Source organism: Eublepharis macularius, chromosome 2 (assembly GCF_028583425.1).
Source record: "Eublepharis macularius isolate TG4126 chromosome 2, MPM_Emac_v1.0, whole genome shotgun sequence".
In the NCBI taxonomy this organism is placed as follows: domain Eukaryota; kingdom Metazoa; phylum Chordata; class Lepidosauria; order Squamata; family Eublepharidae; genus Eublepharis; species Eublepharis macularius.
Window position 1 is genome coordinate 204,238,703 of NC_072791.1, and position 26,521 is coordinate 204,265,223.

At 40.9% G+C, this 26,521-nt stretch overlaps 1 protein-coding gene across 1 annotated transcript in view; it reads right to left on the reverse strand.

Annotated features, from left to right (window-relative positions):
- CCDC141 (coiled-coil domain containing 141) overlaps window positions 1-26,521 on the reverse strand; it is a 147,275-nt gene that overhangs the window by 25,809 nt on the left and 94,945 nt on the right. Inside the window, exons 8-17 of the mRNA XM_054971148.1 lie at window positions 19,156-19,328; window positions 16,213-16,354; window positions 12,920-13,039; window positions 11,616-11,807; window positions 9,929-10,105; window positions 9,063-9,242; window positions 6,468-6,593; window positions 4,389-4,577; window positions 3,923-4,102; window positions 3,261-3,410 (exon numbers count right to left, since the gene is read on the reverse strand). Coding sequence (XP_054827123.1) covers window positions 3,261-3,410; window positions 3,923-4,102; window positions 4,389-4,577; window positions 6,468-6,593; window positions 9,063-9,242; window positions 9,929-10,105; window positions 11,616-11,807; window positions 12,920-13,039; window positions 16,213-16,354; window positions 19,156-19,328 — 1,629 coding nt within the window. The remainder of the gene's footprint in view (window positions 1-3,260; window positions 3,411-3,922; window positions 4,103-4,388; window positions 4,578-6,467; window positions 6,594-9,062; window positions 9,243-9,928; window positions 10,106-11,615; window positions 11,808-12,919; window positions 13,040-16,212; window positions 16,355-19,155; window positions 19,329-26,521) is intronic.

Consider the following 26,521-nt stretch of genomic DNA (forward strand, 5'->3'; position numbering starts at 1 on the left):
GACTCTCTGTGTGAGATGAGAAAAAATGAACTGATGATTTATGGATTTGATTTTTAAGAAGATAAATTTGGGGGAAATAAATTGAAGGGGGTCAGTATTGAAATTTTTTTTTTGGAGGTATCAAAACTACAAGTATAAAGATATGCTAGGTGTTGTGTTTTTCTTTTTTTTTGGTTCTCTCTCTCTCTGTATTCCTTTTTCTTTACTTTCTTGTTTCACTACCCTTTTTATTGGGCTTTTAATCTTATCAATAAAATAAAAAGTATTCAAGTTAAAAAACAGTAATGAGATAGTGCAGTAGTTAGTTTTGCACTCCATTGAATGAAAAACCATCTAACCCTGACCTATCAAGTTCTTCTGGTTCAAACTAGATAAGATGTTGGGAGATCCAGGAATAGTTTACCTTTTTTTTTTTAAAAAAAAGAGTAAACTGTAGCCACGGGGTGACCTGATTTAGGGTTGGAGAAAGGGAGCTTCAACCCTCTCCTACAAGCTATTTTCTTGAGCTTAGTGGCCCCTACTCCTCTGACCTGCTATTTGTCTCATATGGGGAAAACAGAGCATGGTTACAGTCACAGACCTGGGAAGCCTAGCTTCAAATCTCAGAGCACATGTTCTTCAGTTGCCCATTCTATAGAGAGGTTCATTTAAAAATTATTACTCCACTATTAGATAGGATTCCCCAGGGGTCATTTCCTAGAAAAAAACCCTGCAGGAACTCATTAGCATAACTCATTAGCATATTTCATTAGCATATGCCACACCCCCTGACATCACCAGAAGTGTGTCAGAAGGCAACATCCACCCCTCAGACCCCTTTCCGCAAAAATCTCCAGGTATTTCCTTAAAGCAGAATGAACTCAAAGCAGCTTACCGTCCTCTGGAGAGCAAGCCCTGCTTGCACCCACGCACTCACTCTCTCCCACAAGTCACAAATGAAAATAAAGCAGCATGAATTCCAAGCAGCTTACATTCCTTTGGAGCCCAGCCCCACTCGGCTTGCACTCATTCACTCATTTTCTCTCCCCCCCTCACGAGTCACAAATGAAAGTAAAGCAGCACAGCAGAATGAATCCAAGCAGCTTACGTTCCTTTGGAGCCCAGCCCCACTCGGCTTGCACTCGGAGGAAAAGGAATCACGTGGGCGGGCGAAAACCCATGTGACCTCTTTTCAGCTCTACCGGAACACCGTTCCGGTGCGTTCCACCTCCAAATGAGCCCTGGGATTCCCAGTCATATAACTACAAATAAAGCAAAGCTCTGCTGGCTCTTAGCTAATAAAAACCATATGATCACATGGCAAGTAGCCAGATTCTGTACATTAAGGCGTGAAATATATTTTAAAAGTTCTTAAAAAACTGATGGTTTTCTTTTTATTGATAAGTGGTTTGGTAACATAATTTTTGTATATTGGTCTTGGTACTGTAATAATAAATGATGATGATGATGATGCTTCAAATCTCTACCATGAAGCTCACTGGGTAACCTTTGGCCAGTCTCTCTCTCCGCCTAACCTACCTCATGGGCCCTTTTCACACAGTTTACCTTGACTTGCAATGACGTGGAACATCGTGCTAAAAATGCAGAAGATCGCATTTTCTCGCACGAGGTTTGCGTGACATCGTGGAAATCTTTCACGAGAAAACGCGATCTTCCACGTTTTTAGCGCGATCTTCTGCATCGTTGCGAGTCAAGGTAAGCAGTGTTATGAGTATAGACTTGTTATGAGTATAAAATGTGGGAGACAACTCTGTATGCTGTCCCGAGTTCCTGATAGGAAAGGCTGGATTAAACAAATGTAATAGAGGTGCAGCCACCCACCAATCTAACTCCACTAACCCCCCCTCCCATGCTCCCTATCCTGCTGCTATTTATTCTCTCAAAAAATACAGGAGATCTCTTAAATATCATCGTTACACCAGGAACATACAGCAGGTGAAGCAGTTGGCATAATTCACGCTTCTATTGAGGGTAAGAGGCCAGTGGACAGCTGGCAAACTGATCAGCACAGGTGAAATAGAATGATGTCCTTGTGGCCACTAGAGATGTATATAGATAAGAACCACTCTGTTTCAGAAAAACAATACCTCCACATCCGTTTGAGGACACATGGAACATGCACTTAAGATCTGGTAATAAGACGTGCAGACTCCCCCTACAGAGATTTCTAATGAGAGGAAAATGGAAGTATTGATATAGCTGTGTACCTACCCATGTTTTAAATATTGTCAAGGATCTAAAAAATGTACCACTAGCTCCTTGCACCCAAGGAGGTTTTCGGTTTGTGTTTCCAGATGAGCAGCCCTTCGTGGCAACCACTTTTGAAAGAGGGGATTTTCAAAGGAATTTGTTATAGCATATGAAAATCTAGTCATCCGAAACACAAAAAAAGAGGAAAAAATTCCACTGGGCATGTCTAAATTAGGGTGTTTTTTTATAAGGGTGGGGGGAGGATTCCAGCTATTATTTATACACTGTGAAGTAGTCAGAAAGTAAAGACCATAATGCATTTCATGTGACATCTATGTTTTAAAGGATATCCCCCCAAAGTAATAGCTACAGTTATCATCGTACACCAAATGTGGTTTTCAGTTCAAATATCTGTGTCAAATTGTGGATTCTCTTCTCTTGTAAAAAGCTCTCATTGAACATAACAAGCTAGCACTTCGGGAATAAAAACAGAAAAGAGTCCAGTAGTACCTTTAAGACTAGCCAACTTTACTGTAACATAAGCTTTCGAGAATCACAGTTCTCTTCTTCAGATGCGTGCATGCATCTGAAGAAGAGAACTGTGATTCTCGAAAGCTTATGCTACAGTAAAGTTGGTTAGTCTTAAAGGTCCTACTGGACTCTTCTATTTTTGCTACTACAGACTAACACGGCTAACTCCTCTGGATCTATATGACTTCGGGTACAGAATGTTTAGAATAGCCCCTTCCCTGATGTACCGAGTTAACTACATGTAGGGAGTTCTTATATGTGCCTGGTTTTTTTTCTTAAAAACAGCAACAACACGTGGTCTGAAATGTTATAGTCCAGAACTCTACCACCTCCTTCAGCGTAAAGTGTAGACTGGTTCTCTGTAGATGTCACTATTTCCAGTCAGCAAATGATCAAATTATAGAGGCACACAGGCCATCTTTAACCCAGATTGTGAACCCAGAAGCCTAACTAAAAAGGAGCCTGTGGTGACAACTGAACAGCAAGAAGTCAAAGGACACGACAGCTTTTAATCATTTAATGCGTTCTTTTCACCAGACCTCATGAATCTCGTCTCTCGTGGTGCAGAAATGGAGGATGTGCGACAGCTCTTCCTCGTACTGATCTGCTTTGAGACCCCAGCAAATGCTGTCAGACTCAAGTGACTCCAGCTGCTGTCTCAGGTTTTTTACAGAAACATTAAAGGGATTCTGGAATAAGATGCAGAAATCAAGATGAAACAATGATCCTTTGGATCTGTAAATTGTTCTGGAACACTGTTGTTAATAATTTTGTTTTAAAAATCGATTAAAAATAAAGAAATTGGTTTCTGCTGATGGGAGTGATTTCCATCAGTGGAAAAGGACATCTTTGTCTTCCCCCAAATGCCTCGAGAAATGTTTCTCCTGGGGGACAAAGGAAACCCAGGAACAGCACGAAGAGGGAGTCACAGGCATGTCCCCCCCTTTTTATTAGCAGAAATTGACCATTGGAGCCAACCCAGCAGGAATACATATATGGATGTTGCTTTCACTCACAGCATCGTTGCAGCCCTGTATAAACCCTGTGATACAAAAAAAGCAAGAAATCATAAAAAACCCAGGGTCAAACGCTGGTATCCTTGGAAATATCCCAGCCTGGGGCTAATGTAGGAAAGGCAAAGGGATGCCATTCATTCTTCTTCATTTATTCCTCTCCTTGACAGGCTCTGATATTGACTTACCGGATGTTGCACTGAGGAAATTATATCCATTCCAAGTGTGAGCGCCAATTTGTATAGCTGCCTGATATGTGCGTGTTTTTCCTGAGCATTGTTCAGGTGGGTCTTAGCATGGGGTGTATCGCTGGGCACCTCTTTAATTTCTAGAACCTCTAATCCTCCAGATTTTATGAGACTTTCAAGCTGGGAAAGTGACATGTTAAAAATTAACACTCTTTTACTATTCGTTTTTACATTCACAAAGAGATTCAGAACATACAAATCTGGTTTTTAATCCAGATTTAACTCAAGTTTGTATTTTTAATCCAGATTTAGGACAAAATCTATTGAAATATAATTATTACCGAGACATAGGTTTTTTTTTTAATGTTGTGCTCTATATGGCAAATGAATATTGATAAACTACACAGACAGACGCATATGCATAGCTGCAGTGAGAGGGTTTCCATGAGGTTCAATGACTACTCACTTGCTCTTTTGCGTGATGGAACTTCACCGTCTTGTTGAAGATTTCATCATATGTTTCAATCATTTCCTTTATTTCCTTATGGAGATGAATGAGCTCACTTACTTTTTCAGACTTTTCCATGTCAGGGACTCCTTTCGAGCTCAGCTGTTCTGATAACTTTAATGTATATTCCACCTCAGCATTAAGTTGCTAACAAATCAGACACAACAAGATTATTAAGACTAGAAATGGCAAATACTGCCTGCTTTGCTTTTGCCTCCTTCTCTGAATCCCGAGTGCACATTAGCCTGTGACGCTGGACTGCAGAGAATGTACACCATTTGCAATGTTGCCAACTCAAGGTCAAACCAGGTATGCAGGTTTTTAAAGAGTTGGGTCTGGGTTCCCCACAGCCACACAGCAGCTCTGGGAAATGGGTGTTAGAAAATAAAGGAGAGCCCAAACAGCCTCAAAATGCCACCACAGGGAAAGGAAGAGCTCCTGCCTTCCCCTCAACCCAAAATAGCATGGGGGTTGGTATTTCCATGTTTTTACTGCTCCATATGCACAGAATATTCCACGTGAAGCAGTGGAATTTTGGAAAACAGCTTGAGGTGGGAGACTAGAGCGCTTATCCCCGCTTCTTCCTGCAGTGATGTTCTGAGGCTCTTTGGGCTCTCCCTTATTTTTTAACAGCCATTCTCCACAGCTGCTGTGTGGCTGTGGGGATCTCAAGTTTGGTCTGAGGAACCTTGCACACCTTGAAAAACCTGCATGTCTAGTTTGACCCCTGATGTTAGTGTTTATCCATTCTTTTGTGTGCTCCTCACCCCAGTCTCTAGAGCTGGGCTCACTGAAGCTATTTATCAAGGCCCATTTTCCTGTAATTCTTCCCCACTTGTTGCCTGCATTTTGGACAGATTGCTGCTCACCTGCTTTTGTAAAACAAGAAAACAATAGAGAGGCAGGGCTAAAATCATGTTTTAGAATCACTAGTTTATGGGAAGAAACAAATTCTAGTTTTCTCTTGCATTTGCATGTTACAACAAGATGGACCTTAACTGAAGGTTCCAAAATGCAAAATTCTTTCAGTAATAATAACAACATTCGATTTATAATAATAATAATATTTGGTTTACATACTGCCCTTCAGGATGACTTAACACCCACTCAGAGAGGTTTACAAAGTATGTTATTATTATCCCCACAACAACAAACACCCTGTGAGGTGGGTGGGGCTGAGAGAACCCCTAGAAGCTATGACAGACCCACGGTCTCCCAGCTGGCTTCAAGTGGAGTGGAGATGAGTACAATGGCTTCTCCCGTAACAGCTCTGTAGTGCAAATAGAGTAGAACTCCCGGGAGAAAAAAAGGCACACACTTACAAATTATCAAAAAGTATTTTCAAAGTGCAATGTGCTACTAGTTTGTGACAATTATACAACTGTGCAAATCAACAATTCCACATATGTATGAATGACCAAACCGGGAAAGAACAGAGTCCCAAAATAGAGTCTCTCTCCATGGGTATGTAAACAATATTGTATCTTCTTTTGTCTTTTTGTTCTCCTTGTTAGCAGCGAAAAGCAGAACGGATGGAAAACAGTTCCACGCCCAATTCAAATCCACGCCCTATCTGGGGCCGGCTCATAAGCTCAGATTTCGTCTATCACTTCCTCAGGGGCATTGTTTCCACTGTAGTCCTAATGGAGACATTCATATTTCCAGAAACCCGGTGGCAGCTGTACATTCTCTAGTAGCACACTGGACTTTTAAAATACTTTTTGATAATTTGTAAGAGTGTGCCTTTTGTTCTCCCGGGGCTTCAAGTGGAGTAGCAATTGAACATCAAAGGAGAGAGGGAAGGAGGACACAAACACAGCAACAAACCATGTTTGTGACTCTCTCTAGATGTAACCATATACTCAGGCTCCCTCCACAGGCACCCACACCCAATGCAAAATCTTCACTGGTGCAGAAATTATTTACAATTGCCTGTGTGTGTATATATGTGTGTGTGTGTGTGTTTAGACTGACTACATATATGCAAGAACAAAGCCTCAGAAAAGAAATTTTCATTCACTTAATTTCTATTCTCACCTGAAACTGTGGCTTCATTTGGTTAAATTTATTTTGCAGCTCTATGAGCACAGAAAGATTGCTTCCCAGATCAAGTGCCGCAGTGGATCGGAGTGCCTCTTGCAGAGCATTTAAGTTTTGTGTGGTCTGCAAGAGGAAAGACAACATGCAAGTATATATTTTGGTGTGTATTTGGTGTTTAAAGGACCAGCCTATCTATCTATCTATCTATCTATCTATCTATCTATCTATCTATCTATCTATCTATCTATCTATCTATCTATCTATCTATCTATCTGTCTGTCTGTCTGTCTGTCTGTCTGTCTGTCTGTCTGTCTGTCTGTCTGTCTGTCTGTCTGTCTGTCTGTCTGTCTGTCTGTCTGTCTGTCTGTCTGTCTGTCTTCCGCCCTCCCCACACCAGCAGGCTCAGGACGGATTACAACAACCACATACAATTAAAACAAGAATGCACCTTCAACCTCTGTAAAGTATTAGAGGAATGTCACAAAAATATGCTATACAAGTTTGGAAACCCAAACATTCATTCATATACATGCATATACATCCAATGTTTGAGGGCAAGTTGTCACCTGAAGGTTAAGAAGCCACAATTTCAACATTAAGACTAATTGTGAACTTTTGGGGCACCACAATGGCCAGAAAGGCATTTAGAAATTAAATGAACTGAACAAATAATAATTATATCCCCTCTGGTTATAGATGCATGCTTAAATATGTAATATTATTATCACCCCAAACTCAAAAGACAATTTTTATTATGCTGCGTTCACTGGCAAAATGGTTCCCTTATGTCTGATGCCGACTTAATATGTATGAACCCACTTTTCATTTAGCTATATTTGCTAAAACTCTTGGATGCAAATCTTCTGACAGACAAATGGAGGATGCCTAAAATTTGATGTCACCAGAAGAATCCAAAAGCAACTAGGTAGATGGGGTGCCACATATTAATCTTCACTAAACTGACAAGTCTAATAGTTTTTTCTATGACTACTTAGGGACCCCAAAGGGAAGAAATGGTTAAAGACTGACCAGATGTTTATGCCCCTGGAGATTGTTTAGACCAAAAGGTATAGAATTAGACCAAAAGGCACAGAAATCTAACTGGTCTTTAAGGTGCAACGGGATCTGAATCTTGTTATTCTACTACAAACCAACATGGCTACCCACCTGAAATGGTAAAAGCTAGCATGACCCTTAGTTCTCTGTCCCCCGGTCCCTTCCATACCAGGCCACCATTATGCTGATGGATATAAAGCATCACATCTAGCCCCAACTTTCTAAGATCAGGCCTACTTGTATTTCTCCTGTGATCACACTGAAGGTGATTCTTCCCCAAGGCTCCTTTGCCAGAAGTATCCTTTTTGTCTTGGAATGTACAGGCTAGCTGTGATGCTGTATACCCAGTAGCATATTGATAGACAAGCAAGGAACCCTTGCTTGTCTATCCGATACCACAAATGACTTTGAAAACTCGGCCGTGGAACTGACTAGAAGCAACCCAAAAACTTAGAAGTAGCAAGCAACCCTTATTTAATGGAATAGATCACCGGATCTGATACGAGATGTGTGTTGTTCTTTGTGATTGAGAACATGGACTACAGTGCTATTAAAATATGAACAATAAGCAGGGGCAAGGAAGCTAAAAAAGGCAAGATGGCTAGGGGGCAGCTCAGAATCATAATCATAACTGCCCTCTTCTGCCAACTGCCCTTTTCTGCCAACACACATAAACACACACAAGCGGCTTTTATTTTTATTTATTTTTTCAATTTATATACCGCCCATCCCCAGGGGCTCTGGGCGGCTTCTCTAAATTCTTACTATTTCAGAACAAAGACTAACCCCTGACAAATTGTGTGTGTGTTTACAGTGCACATCTGTCTATGTATGTACAACCACATACAGAGAAGTAAGAGAATCAAGCCCATTATGATTAACGTGCCATCATTAGAAGAGAATGTGTTTTTAAATAGTTCAGCCACAGTAATCTTATCCTTTTGAATATACATTCTTGTATCCAGGGTTTTTTTTTTCTGGGAAAAGAGGTGGTGGAACTCAGTAGGTTGCCAGCACAGGGGGCAACTCTTGGCAGTAGGTGGTGCCCCTGGTACCACATGTGCACGCATGCTCCCAGGACCAATGACATCACTTTGGGTCAGCTGGAACAAGGGGGGAGAGTTTTTAAAAGTTTAAATCACCCTCCGCGAAAATGATCACATGGCTGGTGGCCCCACCCCCTGATCTCCAGACAGAGGCAAGTTTAGATTGTCCTCCACACTGCTCCAGCGGCATGAAGGGCTATCTAAACTCCCCTCTGTCTGGAGATCAGAGGGCCAGGCCACCAGCCATGTGACCATTTTCAAGAGGGTCCAGAACTCTGTTCCACCGCATTCCAGCTGAAAAAAAGCCCTGCTTGTATCTCTCTCTTCTAGAGAAAGGGATTGGTTTCGATTTAGGGGCCGGTAAGTGGTTCCCCCCTCCAAAAAACATCAATTAATGACCACAGCTCATAGCAAGAAAATCACAAGTGGAACATTGCTTCAGCAATGCAGAATTAATCAAAGCACTTCCCTTTACAGAGATTTCACTTACCGTTTTAAATTGCTCATTAAATTTCCCACACTGTTCTTTGATGGATTTCACTTGACTCATGTTAAGTTTCCATGTTGTCCAAAGGCATGCCAGCTCTTCCTTTTCTTTGTTCAGAATAGCAATAGCTTGTTCTGTTACTTGTACAACGTTTTCCACATTCAGTATTAGATTCTCATTTACCTGGGAAGTGAAGAATTAATAAACCTAATTTCTCTGAATAATGAAAATATGCCCAGTTTTATTTGATAGCATGAAACATAAATGTGGGAGGGAGCCAGAAAAAAAGCATACACTTCTATTAGACTTCACTTCTAGGTGCCAAGAACTCGAAATCCTTGGTTTAGAAAAGGAAGGGAAGTGAGAAACCTTTCTTTCCACAATGTATTTATTTCCTACCTTACTTCTTCTGACTCAAAGTAGCCATCGTAAAATCCTGTGGAAGAAAACGCTCAAGATCCCTTTGAAACCCTTGCTTTGCTCTATTGATAGGCCACTAAATCATCAAGACCGCTATGATTAGAAAAAAATGATTTGTGAATTCATTCTTCCAGTCCCAATCTCTTTTCTAAATCTCCCTTCTTGGATTTCTCAACCATGGCCCTTTTTGTCAACTGCTGACATTCACATGCTCCTGAAATCCTCATACCTTCTTTGCTTGGTTTAGTCTTTTAGGAAACTGTTGAAAATTCACCTGTTTCTCCAATTTTTTTTACTGTTAAGTAATACTGACACATGAATATGTATGCATTTTGCATAGAGGTATGAATATTGTGATTTGCAAACATTTTGAAAAGATGACACCAAGATTTTTAATTGTGTAGGTAGTCAGCAATGCTGTGTCCGCAATGCCTCAGGGAGAGCCTCACCATGTTTACTAAATTTAAAAAGTCGTGTCCCATATCTTGAGTGGAAAGAATCTTCTTTAAAACCATCTGCCACTGAATTTCAGCTGACTGCATCAGTGTCTCACTTTTAGCTTCAACATCTTCTTGCACAGGCTCGGATGTATAGAATTCTTTCAGCTTCAGAGCATCGCCACCAATCTAAAGGGGTGGAATAAAAAAGGATCGTGTGTGCATTTTATGTTGGGAGTTATAGCCTATATAATCCTTGAGTCAATGCACTTAAATCTGCTGTGTTTAAAACTGCAGAAGCAAGAGATTCAAAAACTCTGTGTGTATATTTCATTTCCAGTTAAATGAATGAAGAATTAAATCAGTTAAAACTTGAGAGGGAAATCTTGCCAAATTTCTCCTGTATTACACTTCCATTCCTCTTGAGACATTTTAGTTGACAGAGTAGGATTTACCCTACTCTGACATACGTTAGAATGTTTTCTGTGAAAAATACTTCAGGCTGCATTGAAGGACACACTAGGTGGGTTTATGACTTTATGTTCACTTTCGTTGTTCTTTTGATATCCCCACATTAAAAAGACAGCCTAAAAGGCTCTACAGCAGTGATCTTCAGTCTTTCCAGACATAGGACCCACCTTTTACCCCTGAGCAGCAACATGGGGCCCGTTAAATTGCAAGAACGTAATATGAAGAGGAGGAGCAAGAGTTATAACTTCACTGCTGTCAAGGTCAGGACAATGGACAGCTGATAAAGAGCACTGGAAACAGGAAACACAAGATGGGCACCAGAAGATGTGGCATAATGAGGAACAAGCCAAGGGTCAGAGCCTCACCTCAGCCTCCATGAAAACAGAGACAAGAGGTGTGGTGCTCTCTACAAAATGTACACCAAATTCTTCCAAAAAACCAGAAAAAATATGGTGGCTTTCTACAGTCTTGTGACCCAGCAACTTCAGTTCTACAACCTACACCAAGGGATGAAGGTCATTCCTCTAGAGTCTTACTACGCCTCAAGAGGCAATCAGCAGACCATACCTAAAAACACTTGGTGGGGTAATGGGTAAATTAAGAAGAACCAAGTAATTAGGGTTGCCAAGCCTGGCAAACGGCAGGAGGGCTTGAGGTGGGGACAAGGTGGCGTGTGTCGGACATCGGTGACAGCGCTACTTCACTTCCAGGTAAAACCCAGAAGTGACAAAGCATAGCTCTAGGAATCTCTGGAAACAATATAGTTTTACCATATAGTTTTGCTTACCCAGAAGTGACATAGGGACATCAGTGACATTGCTGTTTTTAAATTTAATTTTTTTCCTGCTGCAATTTGAAACAGTGGTGAGCAACACGTGTTGCCAGTGGGAGGCCTCCTGTCATAGCAGGAGGCCTGGTAAGCTTGCAGGTACTGCAGGCCTAACAGACTGATTAAATTGCCTGAACCAAGGTATTGTATGCAGCCATTGAGTAATATTGGCCTGTTCTCTGCCTCTTGGGGGACACATGCAAAGGTATTTCTCCCAGTCTTCATGAATGCTATGGGAGCGAAATTTGGAATAATCCTCATGTCATATATGGGCAAAGAGAGGGAAGGATGAACTAGAGCTTCGTTGAGCTCTGTGGGGTCCCTCCATATCCAGGCACTGTGGAAGCAAAGAGAAGGACAAAGCAAATAACTTCTGTTGTTTTAAGCATGTATAAATACCTCGCTTGATGACTTTAAAAATGTCACATAAGGCTTCAGGATTTCCAGTTTAAAATTAATATTTTTGTTAAGTGTTGCCAGTTCTTTATTTAGAAGGTTCGTTTTGCTAGAAAAAGCTTCTACTTCTGTAGTTTCAAATTCTTCCATCTCTTTAACAATCCTCACAGCTAATTCCAGCTCATGAGCCATCTCCTTTAGTGGCAAAAACAGAAAAAAAATGTAACGTGCACATTTATATCGGCCTTCCAAACACTGGACAATTTGTTCAGATTTTCTAACACACTACCAAAACAAACACACACATTGAGTTCAACTAGAGTTCTAGATACCATGAATAAGAGGAACTGGCTTATTTTTAATAACTGTTTTAATTTATTTGTATTTATAATATAATATTACAAGTAAAGGATTAACAAAATTGTTACTATGTTGTTTTAAATAAATATTTCTCAACCTTCTTGTCAAACAACCTGGACATTATAAGAAACATTTTTTCTGAGAAGGACATTTATGTGTTTACAGACATTGTTATTACTACAAGCGTGCCAAAAGGCAGGGCTTTTTTTCAGCGGGAACGCGGTGGAACGGAGTCACGGAACCTCTTAAAAATGGTCACATGGCCGGTGGCCCCGCCCCCTGATCTACAGACAGAGGGGAATTTAGATCTAAACTCCCCTTTGTCTGGAGATCAGGGGGCGGGGGCACTGGTTATGTGACTATTTTTGCCGAGGGCAATTTAAACTTTAAAAAACTCCCCCCTTGTTCCAGCTGGCCCAAAGTGATGTCATTATGAGGTCTTGAGTTCCACCACTGAGTTCCACCACCTCTTTTCCCAGAAAAAAAGCCCTGCCAAAAATATCAAAATATTTGTTAAAAGTTTGTTTTACAAATTTGAAACCTAAAATATTGAATATAAATGTATCCTAATAAGTACTATTATATTTTATAAAGAGTGTCATAAAAAGTATAATGAAGGGACAGTAGAGGAGAAATATTTTTTGTCTTATAGATTCTGTCATATATTATTTCTGATCTATACAATTATGTTACAAAATTCCTTTTTTTCTTTCTATATCCCCTCTATACTATCACTTTGTTTTAAAAATAAAATATATATATAATTTTTAAAAAGCATGCCAAAAGTTCACAAACTGATAACCCGTGGAAGGTAGAGTTGGCGTGAGATAGCAGGCCCCGCTTTCAGGGGGACATGGGGGTTGCAGGAGAGCAGATTTTTATTAATGGGTATGAAAACCGTGCATCCCGGTGAAGTTGAAATGGGTTTATAAGAAAAAGCATTTTACCTTCGTTTGATTTGCCAGTTCTAAATATTGGTTCATAACTTCCTCTGACTCAGGTATGGATGATCCAGGATTCATTCCAGCTGAGAGCATCGGACTAATATTTTTGATCTTTGAAGAGGCCTCAGATTTTAAACAAATAAAATATTAGTTGAAAATATTTTAAAAATACTTATTTGCAGTCAAACAATTGAGGGAGTAGCTTTGCTTGTGACAATAGCATGAATCACATGAATTCCCATATGTAAATTTTTAGTTTGTAGCCTCTTTGGCACAGCAGTGTGTCTTCCTGTTATATTTAAAGTGACAGGCAGCATGTGTAGTAGTTAGTGTGTTGGACTAGAATCTGGGAGACCCAGGGCGAATCCACATTACTCATTCTAAGTCGCATGTTCCCTGCATTCCCCACGCAATCCTGAGTGCCGGTCACATTACCTCATTAAACAGACGCATTTCATTCACATTTCTCCTGAATATGTGGTCACAGGTTTTCAACGGGAGTTTCATGGTGGCCGTGAACGGGCCAATGTGCAATTTACGCGGTTTTTTAAAAAACCACCCCCCTTCCTGTCTCTCCGGCCGTTCCGACAGTTCCTATTGGCTGATTCAACTTGCAAGTGCTCCGTAGTCTGCAAAAGACTGTTTTTGACTTCATAGCATTGGATTTATTGATTATGCTGTTTCTCAATCAAATCTGGTAGTTTGAAAAATCATTTTGGGGTGAATCCATCCTCAGAACGGACTCGCGAAACCTCCTTTTTAACTGTTTTTTATTTTTTAATTTTATATTACAGTAATATCGAAATTACTGTGAATCAATCATTCGGAATAAAGAAAACACAGAGCAGGACCTCCATCACTCCTCCATGTTTTCCCCAAGTTATAATCAGTCCCCAATGACATTTTACATTTCCTCGAAAATTGTCAGGGATGATGTTCTATAACCTCACACAAGGAAAATGGGGTGCGAGACATGCGGGCACACTGTTGGGTCTCCGTCAATGCATCAGAGAGACAAGACATCGTTATCTATACATCATGATATCGTTATACCAAAGTTTCTAGCAAAAAAAAAATTGAATACTTGGCTAAAATGTGAGAATCGCGCGCTCATTCTATGGAAAAAAAATTTCTTGAATTTTTATTCTCTACTTTTGTGAGACAGAGCTTCCTTCTTTAGACACAAGTAGGAATGAAGATTGAAGCTCTGCCTCAGGAAATCCCAAACTCTGAAAATATTGTTGGTCTCTATGGTGCCACTGATCTGTTTCTTTATAAGGCAAGATCGAAATAATGGAAAAGTGCGCTCAAAAAAATTTTAAAAAATGGGCGGGAAAAAAGGTCCCGCCCAAAAAAGCGGTTTTCAAGCGGCTGTGTGACCGGAGGGACGCGCGAGAAAGACGGATTGGAAGCAGGAATGTGAACGAAGAGGAAAAAATCGTGGATTGGAGGCAAACGGAAGATATCCGATAAACATGCGGGTAATGGGTGAATGTGGATTCGACCCCAGGTTCAAGTTCCTACTCCAGTATGGAAGCTTGGTCGGTGACGTTGGACCAGTCACTCATTCTCAGTCTAACTTACCTCACAGATTTGTTTGAGGACAGAATGGAGGAGAAGAGAACAATGTAAGTTGCTTTGAGTCCCCCATCAATGACAGCAGTCAATCAACCAATGTCTGTACATTAATGGTGCCATATACATTATTATTGATTATTATTGTGCTAGATGCTTCTATACTAATGTACAAGCATTCCATAGGCAAGGGAGTTTTTATGTGGGGCACTTTGAAATTGGTTATCTAGTGGTGGTGGATATACTTTCTAAGGTGGAAGAAGAAAAAGAGTATGCTATGGTCTCCATGAACATTTGAGTCTGATTTTGAATTGCATAGTGAAAAAAAAGAAAACATTTATTTCTTTTGTGTGAGAGAGATTTTTTTCATGTCACAGAATACACACACACATGATTAAGATCGCGTATTATATTAAACTTTGCCTAATCCTCTCCCCACAACTGCAATTGTTTCTATTATTAATCATCATTTTAAAAAATGTGTTACAGATCATTCTTGCTACAAAATGTCTTCATGGGAAAATTGTCTCCTGCTTTACATGATATACATTATAAAATCCACAAAATTATGTTTTGTGGAAATATTTGTGGATGTGTACACAATTTACATTCATGACAATGGGGAAAAAATAAGTCACGAACTACCAGGTTTGATTGGATATCATATTAGCACATTATATGGTGGCTTGGATACCATGGTAGATCTCCATTCATTTACAGAAGGGATATCTGTTAGCAGCACTTCCTTGCTCCCCCCCCTCCTGCTGCAGCCCCAAATGATCACCAAAATGCTGCTCCTGGGTGACAGAGGACCCCATAATCAATTTGGGGGAGGGGAGCGAAAGTTCTACAGCAAGAGGCTGGAATCAGCAAAAAACCATCATCCTTTCAATTAGCTGAAATTTACTGTGGGATCCAACCCAGTATATATAGCCATTACGGGGTACATGAATTCATTCCTACAGCACATTTTTAGATGCATCTAAATTTGTAAGCTGTCTCTTCTAAATGCCAGAAATGACTTTAGCACCGAATAGATTTTACAGAGGTATAATATTTGCAGGGAGCTGTAGTAGGAAAGACTGTTGGTAAAAAGAGGCATTTACAACTCACATTTAAAAACACATCACACCACACTGACTTTTCCTCACATTCTAATTTCTCTGCCTCCCCTTCTGGCTTTCCTTCAACACAGGCCTTGCAATTCTAAAACTCCATAACAGTTCCTCTCAGGCCGCTTCCGCACGTCCTTAAAGGGACAACCTACTCACCAAACGCTATCGACTTTCCCCCTACACATGTCTCCAATTTCAGAACGGTAGCAGGACGTTTGGCTTCTTTTTTGATGGTCCCTTTTTGGGGACTGCAGGAAAGTGCGTCCTCAGAAAAAAGTACCGACAAAATGGAAACCAAACAGCCTGCTACCATTTTGAAATTTGAGACATGAGGAGTGAAGGGGAAAAGCTGGCAGCGTTCAGTGAGTGGGCTGTCACTTTAAGGACGTTTGGAAATGGCTTAGTTAAAAACAGTTTATCTTTAAAAACAAGGCATTTACACATTCAATCACCATTCATGTATCTCCACATAGTTCAAACGAGAAATTCCATATGAGGCAGAAAAGTAAAGATGAAGGGAGAGGGGAGATAGAGAGGTAGAGAAACAACAAAGCATGACCTTTTAGAGCTAAGGTATATTAATGAAAAAAAAATGTTATTATGTACCTTCTGAAGGTAATCTTCTAAAGAGGTGGTTAGCTGCTGCTTTTTTGAGGCAAGTTCTTTGTAAGCAGGACACTGTGTGATCAAGTGATCTACTCTTTTCTGAATGCAATCTACCATTTCCTGAATTCCAGTAATCCAAGAACTGTAGGTGAAAACAAAAATGTAGTAAGCATTTTACCTACTGCAGCAGTGGGCTTATTGTAAAATAGCTGAAAATAGTTTTAGTGCTTAAATGCAATGTTAAAAATTACTGGCTATTTAACCTAAGCGAACAGTAAGAACAGTCATTAGTAGCAAAAACAGAGAGACTAGATTTGGCTCTAGCATTTTGTGTAGGAGACTTGACCCTAGCATTTTGTGTTCTCCAAAATTTAATTTAATTTAATTTAATTTATTATATTTATATTCCGCCCTCCCCGCTTTCGCAGGCTCAGGGCGGATAACAAATTCAAACATGTTTAAAAACATTTAAAAACATTAAATAATACATTTAAAAACATTTAAAAACATTAAATATAACAATTCATGCTGCATAGTGGTTCACACATGCCTCTGTGTTTGCATAGGGGTGATGGTTTAACCCCCCCTTCACGGGGGGGGGGGGGGGGCGGGCACTGCCCGGCGTTAGCCATATGCCTGGTGGAATAGCTCTGTCTTACAGGCCCGGCGAAATGCAAGCAAATCTTGCTGGGCCCTTGTCTCGCAAGGGCCCGGCAAGAACTGATAACTGATAACATATGTTATCGTTAGCATCCCCTAATACTAAGGGTTGGGCTGCACAAGATGCTGGCAGTTCTGTAACTGGTTCTCTTCTTTCTGTGTATATTTTTAAATTAAAACAGGAGAGGCGGGATTTAGAATGGGAGCATTGTGATGGGATAGAGGGATTATCTCCACCCTTGTCATTTTCCCAATCTAAGTTCTCTTCGCACTCGCATCTTGCTATCTGTTCTGTGTCAGCAAAACCAGCAAACAACAGTATTTTCTAATTTCAGGGATAACAGAAGATTGGGGGAGGGACGTTTAAGTGGGACATTTAAGTGGATGGAAAGTGTTGTTCCTTGTCCACATGACTCTGACCTAATGTGGGTGTTCTTTTCACTTAAGAAAAATAAAATGAGAAATCTATGACTGCATCTTGTTTATTTTATTTTATTTTTGTCTAGCTTGGCCCAGAATGAGAAAACAGATATGAACAGTGTATATGATAGCAAACATATCAAACTCTTATTTTGAATTAAACCACAGCTGAAAAAAGGACAAAATATAAAACAGCTTGTATTACTTACTGAATAATTTTTTCCTCTGAGGAGTTTATATTTTTCTAGACAAATAACAATTCATTTACAATTAATATTCCCTGTGTGTTTTAAAGACAACATTTGTTTTAAAATGTTGTTTTAAATAGAAATGAGGAATAAGTGAATTGCCAAAGAATCGACCATCATTCGCAACATTTTAACTCCAGGGTGCTGATTTATAACAACCCGAAAGCTCAAGGCAGTCCTCTTTGAATCGCTTATCGCATTCAATTAGGATTGGGAAATTGCATATAAAAAGAAAATTAACTCGCACACTCAATTAATTTACAATGGAACTTTTCTCTTGCAAAACATTGCGAAATTAAATTGTAATACAAGTTCCATTAAAGTCTGAATATCTGGACATGATCCAAAGATTAGGACTGCACTTACAGCCAGAGCGTCTTTTTGAAATGTTTCATACATTAGTTCTCACTGATGGAAAAAAAGCCACTCTCTAGCTTTGAAAGCAGCTTGTCTCTTTTGCAGTGGAAAAAAGCGATGCCAAAAAATACAAACACAGGATCAGACGTTCTGGATGTATCGTCCAGGGATATCCTGCTTCCAGTAGGCATCGGGCAACCCTAACCATTGCATGCTCATTGCCTTGTTTAAGCCTTAATCCCTTAGGTCCAATTACTGATAATAAACCACTGAGTTTTCTCCAGCACCACTTCCTGCCTCAGCAAGTTTGGAAAAAGGAAGTGGGTGATAGAGGGTCTCTGAAAGAAGAAACAAAATGAATCAATTTTGAAACAGCTTGGACTACAGAAATGTCAGGTCCGGAAACTAAATGGATGGGGGGTGGGCTGAATCTATGAAATCTGGTGTCCAATTAGGGTTCCTGGCACTGTCTAGGCAAATGCCAGGAGATGTGTGTGTGTGTGCCTGGGGAGAACGGAGTTTGGGGAGGATGTGATGACACCTTCAGGTGATGCTTCAGGAATTTCCCCTGGTCTCTATGGTAAAGACCATAGAAATTGGTTGTTGAGGATTTTCCGGGCTGTATCGCCGTGGTCTTGGCATTGTAGTTCCTGACGTTTCGCCAGCAGCTGTGACTGGCATCTTCAGGGGTGTAGCACCAAAAGACAGAGAGATCTCTGTCTTTCGGTGCTACACCTCTGAAGATGCCAGTCACAGCTGCTGGCGACAATGCCAAGACCACAGTGATACAGCCCGGAAAATCCACAACAACCATCGTTCTCTGGCCATGAAAGCCTTCGACAATATACCATAGAAATTACTGGAAATTCCTCGAGCATCAACCATGTTTTCTCCTGGTCCTCAATTTCTCATAGGCAGGAAGGTAGCCATGTTAGTGTGTCTGTAGCACTGAAAAAGATCAAGAGTCCAGTAGCACCTATAAGACTAAGAAAATTTGTGGTAGGGTATGAGCTTTCATGAGTCACAGCTCACTTCTTATCTGAATAATTCCCCTCTAGGCCCAGGCAATTGGGAAGCCTCTGTCCGGTTATTTTATTTTTAGACTCCATCCCACTACTATCTGAAACTTTTCACTGTGGATGCCTATGAAATAAATAACATCTGTCTCAGTGTAACCACTTTGAGAGGCACCGCTTCACATGTACAAGGCAGGTACACAAAATGTAAGTAAGGTTCTTAATTTAAATATTTCACTTACCTATGAGCATCCCCTTTACTAAGCAAGACACATCCTTTCTGCAGGGTATCCTCCGATCCATCCTTAAGTTCTTTATGCAATTCCTCATGTTTCTGTGCCAAGATAGGCAAACTTAAACTTTCAGAGTTCAGAAGCTTTAGGGAAGCCTCAACATTTCCAAGAACATCATTGGTCTATCGAAAGAAATACTTTTTTTTAAAAAAATCACTCAAATTATTTAGGACAAACACTGAAAAAAGCAACTCCTTCTGACCCGTATAAATTAATGTAATACCGTCCGTTTCCACACTGTCTATAAATAGCGCGAGACTCATGGAAGGCTGCCGGCTTCCTCGCGCGATTTTTGACGCCATCTGTTTACAAAACGCCACAAACGGTGATTTATGACGTTTTGTAGTCGGATGGTGTTAAGAATCGCGCAAGGAAGCCGGCAGCCTTCCGTGAGTCTCGCGCTATTTATAGACAGTGTGGAAACGGCCACCGTATGATTTGAAACTTACAAGATCTAAACTAACCATTGGTTTTTATTTGACAAAGGTAATATTTGAGTGGGATAGTATGGCATAGGCCAGTCGTGTCAGATCTTGGAAGCTAACCAGGGTCGGTACTTGGATGGGGGACCACCAAGGAAGATTCTGCAACGGAAGGCACTGGCAAATCACCTCTGCTTCTCACTTGCCTTAAAGCCTCTTGCTTGAGTCTCCATAGGTTAGTTGAGACTTTACAGAATATATATACGTAGTATTTGTAAGGAAAAAAAGTTTCCAACTGAACCTGCAGTCCTGCATGCCAAAAAGTGCTCTGTGAAGGATTTCCCATGCGAGGTTCCCTATACACATTTTCTTTAATAGATTGGGATTTGAGGACCAAACTTTAAAAGTATGGTGCCTGCTTTACATCTAGAAGTTCCCAGAGTTAATTCATGATATTTCCAGGCAAAGGTTCTTCAGGGCTGTGAAAGATCTCTTTCTGATTCCCTGGTGGTGGTGATGCCTACAAGTCATAGCTGATTTATGACAATCTCTGGTGGGGTTTTCACGGCAAGAGACTAACAGAATTGGTTTGCCATTGCATGCCTCTACACTCATGGTCTTCATTGGAGGTCTCCCATCCAATTACTAACCAAGGCTTACCCTGCTTAGCTTCTGAGGTCTGACGAGATCAGGGTGATTCCCTGGAAAACTACAAATCAGGAGAAATAATACTGACCCTAGTGGACCACCTGATTGCTTGTTGTAACGAGTTTCCTATGTACAGATGGCCATTTGGGACACTCCAATCAGATGGTCAGAACTTCCAGCACCTATTTAACAGCATCTGTTTGGGGAGGGGACTATAATCTAGACTCACTCTTCCCTTCAAACATGTGATCAGTGCTGTCAAAGTTGAGAAATCTATAATTGATGTGAATCCAGAATGTTTCTCAGTCTATGGCACCAGATCCTGTAGTAGTGGGCAGAGTTCCAATGCAGAGGAAGAATTCACTTGCCCACAAAGGCATCCACTATAATAAAGGTGGAAGATTTGTATGCATGCTGTTGTGTTGTCACCTCTGTTTAAGAAAATGAGGAGATCCGCATACACATTGTACTGCACATGGAGCTCTGGATCAAAAGAGTTATTTTACAATCAAAATCCTGTACATCCAATCTCAAAACATTTTATTTTCCTTACAAATAAAATGCAGCGATAGTAAGTTGACCCAGCTGACTTTTTCCATCACAAAATATGCATGTGTGTTATTTGTATTGTGACAGTGTGTGCACAGATAATCCACAGTGATAATATAGTTTACATATTATCTGATTTTCTTTATCACAGGTTTCGTTTCCTGCTATACACATGAGAAGCAAGTGAAATATCATCTGTAAAAAAAGGGGGGGGGAGATACAGGCAGGGAAATGCTATTTAGATAAATGTCAGAATCCAAATTATCAGCTTTTTAAAATTTTCTAAGCATTGGAAAAGATTCAGGCCATCAAGGCCTGAAGGGGGAAAAAAGAATGCAACAAATAAGCTGCTCCTGTTGTGAAGTAAACATCTGAAAAAATGGGGATGTGGAAACATACTTCTTTTTTCTTTACAGGGTCTTCTGTAGAGCAAAAGTTTTACAAGCCCAAGAAACCTAAACAGAAGGATGTAATGTTCATTTCCCCCCTCTACTTCCTTTGAGAGAGAAGACAATTGCTGTGTAGGAAGTGGATAACAAACCACTGTTTGTTTTTCAGCTGCTGCTATATCCAGTTGTACTGCTGTATTGTTTGTCAATAGTTGTATTGCTGCCGCCAGTCAAAGAGTGCTGCTATTTTTATATGACGTTTTCATACGGAAAGTTTTCAAATGATTTTAAGGTCGTTATCTACCCTGAGCCCGCTTGCGGGGAGGACGGAATACAAATATGATATAAATAAATAATATAATAACAAACAAATGACATTGCCAGTTTGTGTGATTTCCTTGTCTGCCTTCCCTCCCCAGACTGAAACACCAATAAAGGTTAGCATTGAAGTTAGAAGCAAAGCCATGAGTGGCTAAATGAGAACACAGGACTTTACTACCAGCCCAATGGCCTGGACAATACGAGCTACTAGAGAGATAATAGGACCAGCTCAGCAATAGTACACTCGTTTATGTCCTGTTTGGAGGTACATGCATGTAAAAAAGAGACTTCTGTTTTAGGATGATTTCTTTAAAAAGGATCAGATCAGCTATGACGCTGTCCAGCTATGATATGACACAGACTTCATAAAGCGTCCTATTCAGTGTTTTAGGATGATGCGTGGAAACAAAACTAATCTTGCGCCTACAGAAAATAAGGCAAAATAATATCATGCTTTCTTTCTCAAGAAAGAAGAGTATTTCTCTGGTGTAGTGGTTAGAGTGTCAGACTAGGATCTGGGAGACCCAGATTCAAATCTTGTCTCCGCTACGAAGTTCACCAAGTGATCTTGGTTAAGTCACAGTCTCCTAGCCTAGCCTGCCTCACAAGGTCGTTGTGCAGATAAAATTAAGGGGAACAGATACACCACTTGGACCTCCATGGGAGGGATGGAGGTCTAGGAAGCAAACTCAACTGTTTGGACTAAGGCCAACAACAAAAAAAGGTGATTCTGGTTTCCAGGAGCTTTTCGAAATCTCTGCTCAAACCTACTGGGTAATAATGACATCTGGAGTACTTGGACTAATTGGATCAATTTTCAGCTGAGCTACAAATCCACATATCCCACCTTGTATTTCCAGCATAAATAATAGGAAAGCCCGGTTTACTAGGGTCACGACTATAGGCACAATGACTTGAGATTATGCCACACAGAATTTGATTTACTTCTGCATAATTATACATACGATTGTCTGTAAAAGAGAATAGTTGCAATCCACAGTGCTATAAAACCATTCTGATTAGTTTCAATTGGACTAATACAGAGAAGGATGTTTCAAGATTACTTCTCACTGAGGCAGGTTTTTCCATGACAGCTGCAATGGCTTTCTGGTGACCCCTTCCTATAACGCTACTGTTTCACAAATAGTGCCAGCTCAACATAACATGATACTTACTATTAACATGGCCCTATTATCCTGCTACGGGCTTTAAAATATATCAGTTCATCATTTTGTAAACATAATCCACACATTTGAAAGTTTAAAAATAATCTAATTTTTGTATTTTACCTTTTTAAAAACTTAAGTAGCATTTGTATCCTCTGATTAAGAAAAACAGAGAAGTCTTATTCCTAAGCTGTTTCCACACGCTTAGTTATAGCACCAAATTTGCGCTATACCAGCGCATTTGTTGAAGAGGAAGCTGCGGGGGCGGGGAAGGTTTGATATGCTCCTAATCTTTACGAAGCATATAGAAGCGGGTCGATAAACAATTTCCAAAGCAACTTGCTGCTTCGGGAATTGCTTATTTCCAACTCTTTCCCCCATTTTGTAAACTACGAATCAGGAAAATTTAATCTTTTTTTGCTGCACCCCCCATAGTCATTATGCTAGGGCTACCAGCCCCACCCCAGTGGGGGCAGGGAATCCCCCAGTCACAGTCACTACCCCCCCCCCCGCTGCCACTCATCTGGCTGGCAGGGGGGAAAGACCCAGAGAGTAGGCCCAGGAGACAAAATTTCTCTCAGGCCAGTGCACAGCAGGTGCGCTTCAGCCAGCCATGACAATGTCACTTTCTTAAGTGATGGCATTGTGCCTGTAAGAAGACATGCTCCCACATTTCACAGGGGCCCTACTGAAGCAGCCCTACCGCGACCCATTGATTCTGGGACATGTTGGAAATGATGTAATTTATGGAGGACACAGGTGTGTACATATATTTCACAGGCATTCCTTCTGGCTTGTCTCCTCCCTTTTGCAATGCCTTTCCCCCAACCAACCAGGTGAGCAGTGGTAGAGGGTGGATTACCTGTCAGGTGACCTGGAAACCCTGACTGTTATAATGCTTTTTTTAAAAAAAAGTGGGTTGTTTTAGAGATACTGGCTTCATAGAGAATGAGCTTTGGGTTTGTGATCTCTCCTCTCCTTGCACATGGATCAGTTACTGAGGACTTTCTGTGACCCAAGAACTGTATTTTGTTGTGATGTCTGAATTGTGAGAAAAAACAATTCATAGGTTGTTCTTTTGCCTATAAATGAGGATTCTGACCCACAGCTTCATCCTTTTGCAAGTATCATTTTGTTAACTCAGCCACTGGAACAAACTTGCTTCTTAACAGGGCTTTTTTTCAGCTGGAACGTGGTGGAACGGAGTTCTGGAACCTCTGGAGTTTAGATTGCCCTCCGTGCTGCTCCAACAGTGTGGAGGGCAATCTAAACTCCCCTCTGCCTGGAGATCGGGGGTGGGGCCACCAGCCATGTGACCATTTTCTCTGAGGGCAACCCACCACCTCTTTTCCCAGAAAAAAAGCCCTGATTCTTAGGAACCAGAATTCTTCAAGTTATATGTGACGGAAGGAGGAAGGGGGAAAGGGAAGATGGGCCTATGATCTGCAAACACTTGTTCTTATAATGAACAAACTATGTTCTTCGTATCGGATTTGAGCCTGTGATTTTACTTTGTTGTAACTTTCCTTGAGGGCCCCTCGACAGTAGAAAAATGAGATTAAAATTATTCAGATAAATGAATAATAAATGGAATACATTATGATGGTCAGAGATTTAATTCCCCAGTGTCACTGGGAGAAACTGGATTTCCCAGTTATTCTTCCCTTAGTAGTTATCAAGGTAACCTCAAGAAAAGGCATTATATAAAAATTCTTAGTAAATAAATAAAGCAGGAAAAATCATCCAGATATATACTGCATGGATCTCTGGGGTTCACAAAACAGAACAGAGAACTAAAACCACTGAAAGCATCCTCAAGTCATTATAAATCAAAGAGAAAGGTGGATATCTCACAAACTTTGCCCTAAATTATGGATTTTCGGGTGGAGCCATAAGAGAGAAGGTGCTTTTCGCAAAAGTTTTCAGCAGTGATGAAAAGCGCCCAGCCCATTTGGCAATCATTTGGGGAACGCTCCGAAACATAATGGAAGTGTTTGCCCATCTGCTGTGAGCATAGTGCTGCTCCTAGAAGCATTGCTCACACTCAATTTTCAACTGACTTTGAAATGTTGACACATAGCCAGATGTTGGCTGATTCCGCACACGTTGGATAATGCACTTTCAATGCACTTTATCAATCATTTGAGGTGGATTTTTTGTTCTGCACACAAAAAAATCTGTTCCAAATGATCTATAAAGAGGATTGGAAGTGCATTATCCAACGTGTGCGGAATCACTCGTTGTTGGCAACATAGCATCATAATATTATCAAGTTCATTTGGCCATTATGGCCATTATTCTTAGGAAGAACGAGAGCCAGATCCAATGGTGCTAAAGCAGCAGCAAATTGGAGAATAAATACTCCATGTTCCTTGAAGTTACTCGTCCTTTATATGATAGTCCACACAAAGAAATAAAGCAGAGATTATGGAAACCTATCATGTGAACTTTGACTTTTCTTATGTGTTGATGTTAGTTACAAGCAGGGCTTTTTTTCAGCTGGAACACGGCAGAACAGAGTTTGGGCACCTCTTGAAAATGGTCACATGGCTGGTGGCCCCACCCCTTGATATCCAGACAGAGGGGAGATTAGATTGCCCTCCACGCTGTTGGAGCAGCGCGGAGAGCAATCTAAACTCTCCTCTGTCTGGAAATCAGGGGGTGGGGCCACCAGCCATGTGACCATTTTCTCCGAGGGTGATTTAAACTTTTAAAAACTCCCCCCTTGTTCCAGCTGACCCAAAGTGACGGCATTGGCCCTTGGAGCATGTGTGCACTTTGCACGTGCACACGTGGTACCAGGGGCACCACCTCCCAGCAAGAGTTGCCCCCTGTGCTGGCAACCCACTGAGTTCCACCACCTCTTTTCCCAGAAAAAAAGCCCTGGTTACATGAAAGGGGGGGGGAAGTACTGTAACCCACCAGCTTCCCCACATGAGAAAGAAGGGGAGGGGGGAGGCTTTGACCAGCAAAATGATATGCTGAGAATTATGAGGTCAGTGTGGACAAAAGCTACATTGAGCAGGGGAATTAGAAGAAATAGAAAGGGAAAACTAGCAGGATCCAACCCATTATTCCTAAAACTACTAGCTAAAGATCCCAATTAGACTATGCCCAGGGCTCATTTTGAGGGGGAACACGCAGGAACGCCGTTCTGGTAGTTCCCCAAAGAGGTCACATGTCAGGTGGTCCCGCCCACCTGACTCTTGGCCATTTTGGGCCTGTTTCAGCCTGGATTGGGGCCGAAATGGCTCGGATCGGGCCTTTGACGGGTGACAGATCACTCTCCCACTCAGCAGCAGTCCGATCCTGACCATTTTGGGGCACTTTTTGGCCATTTTCAGCCCCTTTTTGCCATTTTGGGCCCAATTTCAGCCCTGAATGGCCAGGATTGGGTCCAAAACAGCCAGGATAGGTAATGTCAGGATGTGTGGCATATGCAAGTCTGTTATGGTAATGACACATTTCTGGTGATGTCAAGGGGCATGGCACATGCTAATGAGTTATGCTAATGAGCTATGCTAATAAGTTCCTCCAGCTCTTTTTCTATGAAATGACCCCTGACTATGCCAAACAGGACTTGGGAAGAATATTGAAGATACAGTTTGGATAGAAGAGAAATTTGTAGAGATATCTTTAAAATCCACTAAACAGAGTAAGTAGAGTTTGGCTGAGAGATGTGTGGGTGTCTGAGTCACAAACACTCTCAAATGCGCAGCTTTTATGCATAATGGTGCAGTATTCAAAGATTAGTTTTGGAGGGCACAGAAAACTCAAAAGGGTATCCAACTTTCAATGCAAGAAACAAGACAGTATTGCT